Source organism: Amia ocellicauda, chromosome 5 (genome assembly GCF_036373705.1).
Source record: "Amia ocellicauda isolate fAmiCal2 chromosome 5, fAmiCal2.hap1, whole genome shotgun sequence".
Taxonomy (NCBI): domain Eukaryota; kingdom Metazoa; phylum Chordata; class Actinopteri; order Amiiformes; family Amiidae; genus Amia; species Amia ocellicauda.
The window spans coordinates 5,571,718-5,582,773 of NC_089854.1; the positions used below are offsets into that span (position 1 = coordinate 5,571,718).

Genomic DNA, 11,056 nt, shown 5'->3' on the forward strand with positions numbered 1-11,056 from the left:
ATTGACGCCTGCCGAGAGAAAAACAACAATAGAAAAAGACCAGGACCCCCTTCTGAGCTGGCAGGAGCCGGTGGTGCCCAGACGTCTGCTGTACGGGCACTGGAAAAGCAGGGCTTGATATTTTCTGACATGAGCCATTAGCACATCCTGAACTCCTGAAAGCTAGCGAGGGGGTCCTCCCCAGGCCTCCTTATTAATCCCGAGCCTTGATGAAGGACAGGCACAGATAGGCTAGCGGAAAAAGTTAAACGAGACTGTGACTTTCCACCGAGCGCCAGCGCGCCTCTTTCTGACCAGTTTTAATTAAACCTGGATCAATTCCCTTCACCTGTGGAAGAGCCTCCTGTCGATGCGTACTGATCGGCATTGATGGCAACCTTTCATATTCCTGGGTTTCTGCCTGCTGATCTGTAGCTAAACAGATGTGGCCCGCACCCCCACCCCCTCTCCTCTTCTAACCCCCGAAGCAAGGCTTTGAATCCCACGTTCGGGCAGTTCCAGGCCATACGCCATGAAAGGAAATAATGAACCCTGCGTGAATTCACTGCACACTCAGATCAATATATTCTAATGTGTGTTTTGTTTTGTATTATTTACTTATTTATTTTGTATGTTCTAAGAAGACAGAGAACGCATAGTCTCCATTGGCCTGCAGTGTTTTGAATTCAAATGTATAAAACAGCAGATTTTGGCACATGATTTGCCTCACTAATCTAGCAAGTGCGTTCACCTCTCAAGATGAAGGATATCAAACAGGACTGAGAGCCGTGCTTCTCTCTTACCCCACTGCTCATCCGTCAATCAAACAGCCGGTTGGGTTCTCTGCTTATACAAATTCCATAGACTTAACATATGATCCCTGAAGAGAGATCTCTTTTTTTCCACAGTGGATCAGTCCCCTTAGCACTAACAGAAAATAAACAGCTGGTCTTTGACTCTAAGACAGCAATACGCAGAGCCGTTTCATAATCATGTGAAGCCTTGACAAATATAAACATAAATACACAACAAACAACATAAATACATAAAGTTTTATGTGAACGCTTGATCTAATGCATCTTGCAGGTCATGCTGTGGACTGTTAGGTAGACGGCTGATTTACACAACACACATGGATGAATTATGAGTCACATACATATAAACATACATACCAACAAAGCAGAGAGAAACAATTAGTTAAGGATCGTCTCAGAATCAATTTGCTTGATATAATGCCACAAACTGCCTTCAAAAGACAAGCAAAGTGTTTCATTCTGTTATACTTGCAAAACAAAAGATCAAAACAAAAACACTGAAAATGATAATTTTTTCTACAGAAATAGACACAAATTGGAATTTGGCATCCGTCTGATATATTATGATCACATCTGGTTCACAGAACAACAAGGATGGTTTTAAGACTGCTAAAAAATTAACCTGTTTCCACACAACGAGCATCTTCTACTGATTTCATACGAGACGCATCCATGTGTGCCTGCAAACATGTCAAACTGACATTCACTATGACTTACACTGCAGTACGGCACACTTTCCTACAATGAATAATAGCACGCGCAAAGACCATTAATCATGCAACCAAACAGAAGATAAAGTAGCAGATTGAAGTAGACGTTAAGGGTTCTCAAACTCATGACTCTACAGTTTTGTGGAGAGCTAAGCTAGGAGGCAGAGATCAACATGTGCTTTGTGTTATCAGGTCAGTCAAAAGACCATGATATATTAATTTCAACCCCTATAGGGTTAGAGTCCCATCCTTAACCCTGGGTAATTATTTGTTGTTCATAATTGTGGCCAAAGTACATTGCATAGCTTCCTGGTCTAAATATTTGGCCCATCATGGGTAGGTTATAAAATGTCACTATCAGCTTTTGAGGAGTCTTTTCAGAAGCTATTTTTACTGGCAGACAACAAGAGAAGAAAGAATGACATTATCATCCACGTTAGTAAGAATGGAAAATCAATATCAGGAGCATACCCTTTTAAGATCAGCTGACTCTCAATTGGTCAACACAGTGTTAAGCAGAAATTCTGAGTCACTTTCTGTTAATTAAAGAAATAATCATCTAAATGGACAGCACAGTCGTCTAAATCGACAGCTCCGTGTGAGTTGTATTAGTCTGTTGTTTCAATTAGCTTTTTTTTCCCTTTAATGTATCATTCTGTATTTTTTAAAAGGTTATATAAAATGTATGTTGTTCGAAAAGGTCAAATGCACTTTGATGCCAAACGTTTGCTTTTTAAAATTAAGAACAACATCCCCCCCCCAACCAGCACCTGTTTATTGAGTGCTTCCCATATTGCGAAAGCACAGGAAATTGGTCACAGCGAACTGACACTGTGTTCCCTCGTTCGCCCTTTAAAAGTCATAATCAATTTTATTAACAAACCGACCACACTGAGAGAAACCTGGTCTTGTTCATTTTGAAAGGCCAATGTTGTTGTAGCTGCCCCCAGAAAGACCATCTCAAAAGGACTTTAATTTGAACGCAACAGTTGTACAAAAAACTAACAAAATCCTTATAAATTACTTTCTGGGCACCTGTGTTCCCCCAAACACACACACACATGCCAAAATTATAGCATTGTACTGGTGGTTATGACATACAATAAAGAAAAACATGATTGTGTGTACCCAAGGAGACAGGACACAGCTACCCAAAAGCTATTCAGCAGTTCAAAAACAGACATGGAAAAGAACAGGGTGGGCTTGATGTGGTTCCTTTCAAATCTACCCTTCGGATCTCCGTTTAGAGGCACAGCACGTACCCATCACAACAAAATGGACAAAGAGAAAAGGTTTGGAGGGAAATGACTGTCGCACAGATATTTGTCCCTGAGTATTGGTGTAACCTTGAAAAACTACCCCTTTGCCACCATGTGTCACTTCCAGCCTGGAGAAGCTGTTTCGATTTGTTAATGCACCAAATCCAAGCAGACAACAGAACAAGAATCGGGCCCAGTAGATCTAACAGGATTTGCAGTGAGTAAGTGCATTACACAGAAAGCGTAGACAGGAATGACACCTTGAAGGAATCAAGGCAGAATTTGTTCCAAGTGACATGTACCAGAGACTTGGCAAGCGCAGGCTGACCCGAGGAACGAGACGAGCCAACACGCTGGTTTCAAATCCACGTGCCTGCTGCTCTATCCACAATCTCTCCGTCGCCTACGTTAATGAAGCCCCAGCGATGCAGAGCAGGTAGAGCTCCTCAGCGTTTGCCTCGACAGATCCTTCCCTCAACCTCCAGGCGCAGTACGGTATCCGTGCCCTTATTAAGCGAGTTGCGGCGAGGTAAACAGTGCTAAGAATGTCACGAAAGTTCGAATTAGTCAGCAGATGTAGTGGGACATATAATTAGTCATGCTGACACCCACTTCTACCCAGCGTTATTGATGAGGAAAAGCTTCTCACTGTATTTCTGGCATATGTGCAAAATACTTTACTCCAGTGCGGCATCTTGAATCTAGCTGTTTCTATAAAATTTTGAACAGAACGCATTTCTGGGGTTGTTAAATAGCAACTGATTTACATGTACTTAAATACAAGTGGCAACAAGATATTAAAAGGAAAGAAACAAGAGCAATGCTTTCTGAAAAGCTTTCATGTCGATATCAAGAAATACAATGCCAGATCATCTTCTAGGTAAAATGACACAATCAGCCTCTTGTTATTTGAAAAACCAAAAACTAAACCAAACACTCATAATTTCTACAGCACAGACGTATATTGTGAGAGAGCGAACGCAAGTAATTACAACTTTCATGTATGTGTTCACAAATGTCAGTATAGGTCATATCTATATTTGCTGCCGTGAAAAACACTGCTAGGGGTTTGTTTATGTTTTAACAATTAAATATGCGAGCAATGTGTATTAAGGTATATGAAAATGTACATTAACATTTTTTTAAGCATGAATATATTAACTTAAATCTGTCACTGGTCTGTCTGAAGGGAACAAAATCAACTCTCTTTTATACAATGCAAATCATTCCACCTGGAGTGAAAAAGAATGCTGATTCAGAGAGATGTGTTATTTAGATGTTGCATTTGGTACGTCATGACTGAGTGAAAACTATAGCTGTGCTTTCATATTATGTGCTTGTTTGTAGCGGTATGCAATGCACAATGGAAGATATATGCACTGATAGATAGATAGACAGATAGATTTTCTTGTGAATCACAAACTAATCGAATAAGCTTTGAAGTCTAAAAAATGCAATAAAGGGGAACGAAGGATATTGGTCATTACCTCCAGTGTGAGTTTAACACATTTTCACTTTATCGAACCTTTCTCTGAGCAGGATGTCTCCTGAGATATTCTCTCTCTCTGGCTGAGAAAGCATCGAAGAGAGGGAGAGAGAGAGAGAGAGACAGAGAGAGAAAAAGAGAGAGCAAAAAAGAGAAAGAGCGTTAAAAAGGAGAGGACTCTTACCCCAAGGTGGTCATAGTGACAATAGTGTACCAGAAGGAAGCTGGGATGCTGGTGAACTTGCTGGCGGAGGAGCCTTTCTCGGCGTAGAACATGACTGTTGCGAAGATGATGATGGCCATGGTGAGGGAGAAGAGCAGGAAGCCCAGCTCTGAGGCGCAGCTCTTCAGGGTGTAACCCAGGATGCGCAGGCCCTGCGAGTGGCGGGAGAACTTGAAAATCCGGAAGACGCGGAAGACCCTCAGGGTGACGAAGGCCCCACTCACGTCCTCGTTGTTTGTCATGACCAGGCCGATGTAGTAGGGCATGATGGCCACCACATCGATGATGCTCATCACGCTGCGGATGAAGCGGTAGCGGCTGGGGGCGGCGAAGAGGCGCATCAGGTACTCCACGGTGAAGATCATGACGCAGGCCGTGTCCAGGCAGAAGAATGCCATGGAATAACGCTCCCCACAGGGCTGGTCCTTGTTGTGGCCTGAAGTGGCACAGGGGACGGTTTCCACCACGTTGGTGATGACCGAGATGGCGATGAAGAAGCCTGTGACATAATAGAAGACTAAGGCCATGGTGCTGGTGTGCGGGTTCTCGAAGGCCCGCCACATGTTCTCACGGAAGTTCAAGTGGGGCAGGTTGCCCTCTTTGTTCTCATTGTCGTTGTCGTCCATCAGCCGCTCAGCATTCTCCCGTTTGCGGTCCTTGTACTCTTCGTAGCAGCAGTCGCCGATGATTTCCGGGATGATCCCAAAGAACGCCAGCTCTTCGTCATAGGCTGAGATGCACTCATAGCGAGGGTAGTGCAGCTTGCCTGTCCGATAGAAGTTCAGGACACTGCGGAAGACGTCTGGGTCGCGGTCGAAGAAGTACTCCTTGGCTTCCTCATTGTAGAAGAACTCCTTCTCCGAGCTGCCCAGCAGAGTGTCCGGATAACGGTCCAGGGTGTTCCTCCAGGTCTGAAAGCGCCGTCCGCTCACGTTGAGGATGATTAGCTCATCTTGCCGCTTGTTCTTCTCAGCTGGGGCAATGGGCATAGGACAGTTGGCCACGGGCATCCACCCAATGGCCGCCGCCCTGGCAAAGGGTAGCCACGCCGCTACGCCTGCCGCCATGCTTACTCCAGCTCGGGGCGTGGGGAATATGTCTTCCACCTTCAAAACCAGCTTGCCTTCAGGTCTATTACCATCTAGGATAACCACAAAGTGAGAGGGGACAGAAAGAGAGGAAAAATAATTACTCCAAATTGTCTTGCCTTATTGCCCTCTTGCCTTTTCAAAGTTGTTTCCACATTCTTGTGACGTGGGAAGGTCACTAGTGTTTTCCATCAAATCAAACCACGCTTCTGGCTTTGTCACTGATGTTAATATCTCCCAGTTAAGGTTACAAAAGCTACACACATGCAGTTACAACTGCCATACTCCCTGCTATCAATGGAAATATGAAGCACAATCTTTACATATATGACTTTACCACCAGGGTTTGACATATTTGAGTCCTTTGTTAAAGGGTTAATCACCTAGTTTTCTCCAAATTATTATTAAATCGTGGATAATGGAATTTTAAAGTGCTCATTTATCTAATAAAGATTAAAAGTGGTATGTGTCATCTGTCCTGATACATCTAATTATTTAGAAAAGAAACAAACAATAAATCAATAAGAGACTGGATGCAATCCTGAGGCACATACTGCAAGAGACTGTGTTTTAAGCAAACTGGTGCAAGTAATCGAACTGGTGGCAAGATTAAGGCATTCAAACATGCTTTCAGGTGAATTCTGCTCAGCCCTAATTTGTGATATGGTACAGCTCCTTATAGTTTAAAATGACTTCTAATCCGTATACTGTAGGCTACTATATCTTCATTTAATGTCTATAATGATACTGTCACTGTAGCTATAGCTCAGACATTACACCGATAACAGCAACAACTGAAACGACATATAACTACTACATGCCTGCGACATAATAATAATAATTAATAATAATAATAATAATAATAATAATAATAATAATAATAATAATAGATGTGATTAAAAGAGAAATATACTGTACTGTTTTCAAAGCTTTATTTGTCTACATCTATATTGTGAAGTGCCGTTTTTAGATTTTGTTCCTGCAAGTGTTCATTCTCATTTTTACACAGAAGATCTGCGCGAGTAGCATTGAGAGGCACAATACCTTACACTGTGCTTTCCTGACACATTACTATAGTGTGGTTCAGGCTGTCGCTAAATTTCGGACATGTGTTTCACCGTCAGAGAATATTTTACACAAAAGTAGCCAAAACGAAAAGCAGCATTTGGAAAAAGGGAAACAATCAAATGCGTTTTATTCCATTTAAAACTCCAGGATCAATGCACATGTCTTCATGTATTGTATTTTTTAAATATACATTTGATTTCCTCCATTTCAAACTAAAGTAATACCGCACTGGTATTGCGAACAAATCATGAAATCAGTCATTGCACAGTGTGAGAGCAGTCTGTGCAAGATGTTCGGTTCGCTGCCCAGCATCATGCTCGCCTTGAAATAAAGAGTGAACATGGCAAGGGTTTTTGTGCATGGGTTGCAGAAGTATACTCAGAAAATACTGACTAGAGTAGAATTTTATATTTTTTGTTGTTGTTGTTATTATTATTAATAATATTAATTATATTAAATAGGCAAGTTTCTCTCTCTCTCTCTCTCTCTCTCACACACACACACACACACACACACACACACGCACGCACACACACACACACACACACACACACACACACACAATCACGCACACGTAAAATACTATAATAAGTTGATATGTCAATAATGGACCATTACTATTTGAAAAGTCCAGACCAGAGGTTCGGCACCTGTAGAATCATAAGTACTGAGAGTAGAAGGAATAATTCGTCTCTATCGTAATTTTTCTGTTTCTACAGACATTCCTGCGTTGATATGAATTCAGGGTTCAATATTACACGAGTCGTATAAATTGACGTTTTTGTGGAGAAAATAACCTATATTTTAAAGATGCAGGGCCGCCAATGTGATTGCATTTACAGCTGTGCAGTTCAATTTGAAAAATGCATAGTTATTATGAATATTACAATTAAGAATTCATAAAGCATGTACACAAATCCAAATATATTCCTAAATTATTTGTGACTATATATATATATATATATATATATATATATATATATATATATATATATATATATATATATATCGGTTTTTCTGATATACTGAACCTTAGCAAGTCTGAAACGAGAAACGTATAAAATCATTTTATAAAATGCAATGTACAAGCAGCAATAGGATTCCTCCTATGAATAAACTTTATTTAAAAAATAATACGTAATATATGTACACATTTCAAGAGATTGTGTCTGTGAAACACACTTACCTCTATGTAGAAAAATCCCAATAAAAAGCCTGAAAATGAGAGATATATATCCTTGAGAAAAGTAACTCGAGGGAAAACTGTTGCTCCCTCTGTCCGTGGGAAAACCAGCACCAAGTCCGTGCGGGAGTCAAATAGGAATAAAACTACCCAGACAGAAGCCACACACGTCAACGGTGCCGATCAAAAACACGCCGTCAAACACAGGTGCCGATGAAATATCAATCTGAATCGCTTTTATCCCCCCTTCCCCTCACACAGCTGGGGCTGACCGCGATCCCGGCGTGGAGGTGGGTCCCTCTCGCTCCATCAGTGGGAAATGGTACCCAGAGAGGCAGGGATGCGGCAGTGACACCTGGCTGGATACAGCTGGGATGATGGACAGGAGTGGGAGTCTGTCTCTCTCTCTCTCTCTCTCTCTCTCTCTCTCTCTCTCAGCAGAGTCGGGCGAGAGAGAGACACACCGAGGCAATGTCTGCTTACTTACAGAAACCATCCAACTCTATCGCAGGGGGGGGGGGCTTTTGCTCAAGACTTCTATATTTCCGACGCTCGCACTGAAACAGCTCCTTTCCTACGCAGCACCGGGGGGGGGGTGATCCTCGGATTGAGCGGTGTTTCTGTTGGGCTGCCTCTCCCGAAATGTGCCGTAATTATTAGACGCTGTCCGCAGGATAGTGCGCTTACCCCGCCTCAGAAATACTCATTTATTTATGTATAGCCCCAGAGTATGTGCATTACACCTACGCCACACGAAACATAAAGGAATAATCCTATCCTGAGACCGTGAGAAGCTGTTTGCATATATTTCTGAGCACTTCACCTACCCGGGACGCTTGCTCCTCCGCACAAGATAACACATCGCTATCTACATGGCAAACGATGCTCCAAACTTCCCTTTTAACCAGCACGATGATCCTGCCATCGTGGGATCCCGGTACCATCACTTCTGCATGGCCAAAGTGCTCACTATGGTCTGTTTCAGCCCAACTTTGCACAGGCGACATCAGGCGGCAGATTATTATAATACCTCTCAAAACGTGGCATTGAGGACGAGACAGAGATGCACTTTTTTGGTTTGTTAATGTTCTAAATAAATATCAGTCGCAATGTAGGCAATCTTGGTGCAAATTAAATTGAAACAATACAATGCAGGTCCAGTAAACATTTAGGTTGACATGTTTTTTGGTTCATGCTGACTACAAAGAGGCTGATTTGTATAAGAGCCTTTGGCATCTTATTTGAAACCCTGTCACATATATTATGACACAAGCTTGAGTCAAGGAAAAACAGGCAGCACTAAGGCAGCACCACTCCTACGTACCCAGCTTAATGTGGGTATATATATATATATATATATATATATATATATATATATGTAGGTGCTTCAAACAGCTCTAACCTGAAATGTATTGGGTATTTACAATTCAATATAACTGGATATGCCCTTATAGTTCATGTGCCAAAACCTTAACCATGGGAGTGAAACAAAGGTCTCTTCTGCATGCTTTGGCACTGTGCATTACTACTCTGTATAGCCTACACCAGCTCTCCTCTCCCCCCATCCCCTACTCCATAACTCCATTAGAAATCCTGATGAACTGTTGTGGTCCTTTGAGGGTCTCTGGTCATTTGGAGCCAAAACACGGCAGGTGAATATGTTAATGGTGGCGTTTCGGTGCTGGTGGAAGCAATGCAGTGTCTCACGTCTGCCCAACTCATCGCATCGCATCTCTGCTCCACTGGTTTCACGGAGCCGTTAATTAATTCAACTGGGAATCACAGACAGGAGTTGGCTCCTACAGCGGCCAGTCCAGGACGAGAATACCAATTGCAAGCGGGCTGGGACGAAGGTGAACATTTCAGGAATGTAATGTAGTGGAAATAGTGGCCTTTTCAAGATTAATTAAATCTTTATTTTCCCCCCGAAATGTCACTGTATTGCTGTGGTTAGTCACCAGTTGTAATGTTCTTCTTTTTCTTTTTTCTTTTCTAAAACTGGACTAATTATTTACAGTTAATATACAAAGTATGTGCGCACAGCCAGGTCTCGATCCACTTATTCTCCAAACGAATAGGACACTAATTAAGATTACTTTAGCCTTAATGGGGCAGAAGCGTATTTGAGCAGTGTGCCATCTTTGCAATCACAAGCTCATTCTGGACAATTTATTAGGACCTCTGACCCTTTCTAATCACAATTTCTCAATGTCGGTACCGTGAACCAAAGGTTTTCAGTATTGTACAGATGTCAATGTCTTTCTCATCTATCCAGATCTGAATAATCTAGGTGCCTAAACCCATCAATATTAGCCACCATATTTTAATTTGACAAATCTTTAAATTCGAGACTTATTGACACTTGCATGTGATTACTGACCAGTTTCAGGGCATGACTCAGCCATTTACTCCAACCTTCTCACTTGAGTAGTAACTTGAGTTTCTGGATAGTTTTAAAGGCACATCAGAGAGGGAAAGTATCAATAAAGAATCATTATTCGGGATCATTTTTGTATAAAAAGGAAGTTGAACGGCGGAAGGCTGCTTTTGTTTTGGTGCAGAGCGTTTTAAACGTACTGCTCGTTGTGCTTGGCTTCGTTTGCTTCTTCTCCGGGTGGCTTGTACTTTGCGGTGTCTCTCCGCGGCGCTGGGTTTGGCGTGGCTGTCCGGGGGGCAGGATGGCGCACAGGTCGGCCCTCAGCGGGCTCCTCTGGTCGCCTGGTCTCTGTCTTCCTCGGAGCAGCTCTCGTCCGATGCGTCTTTTCCTCCAACCTGATATTCCCGTGTATGGCTTTCAATCTTTCCCGGATCGTCGGGATTTAATACTAGGCCGACATTATACCTGGAGAACTGAAGGGGCTTGCCATAAACTCTTTTGTACTTTTTTTTGGATTGGTTTTGTTTGGATGCTCTAGTGTATTAAAGGTATCCTGTTCAGTTTATATATATATATATATATATATATATATATATATATATATATATATATATATATATTATGACCAATGTGTATAAAATACAGTCCCGTGACCAACTCTGAATTTGCGTGTGCTGGATACTAGCTGGATACTTTCCCTTGTGTTATAGGATAACTAAGTTTTTAGGCTGCATTAATGCAGAGCAAACCCTTTACGCAGTAGAAGGTTGTGTCCTGGTATTATTAAATGCTTGCTTATATACTTACTTGGTTCCCGAACATATAAACATACTGAAATCAGCTTCATGCTTAAATTACATATTACTAC

General features: G+C 42.0%; 1 protein-coding gene across 1 annotated transcript in view; it reads right to left on the minus strand.

Moving 5' to 3' along the window:
* The window catches only part of kcnd3 (potassium voltage-gated channel, Shal-related subfamily, member 3), a 143,986-nt gene extending 135,706 nt beyond the window's left edge, over nucleotides 1-8,280 (minus strand). The window contains exons 1-2 of the mRNA XM_066703416.1: nucleotides 7,815-8,280; nucleotides 4,434-5,613 (exon numbers count right to left, since the gene is read on the minus strand). Of these exons, the coding sequence (XP_066559513.1) occupies nucleotides 4,434-5,539 (1,106 nt within the window). The 5' untranslated portion in view covers nucleotides 5,540-5,613; nucleotides 7,815-8,280. The remainder of the gene's footprint in view (nucleotides 1-4,433; nucleotides 5,614-7,814) is intronic.
* Between the last annotated feature and the right edge of the window lie 2,776 nt (nucleotides 8,281-11,056).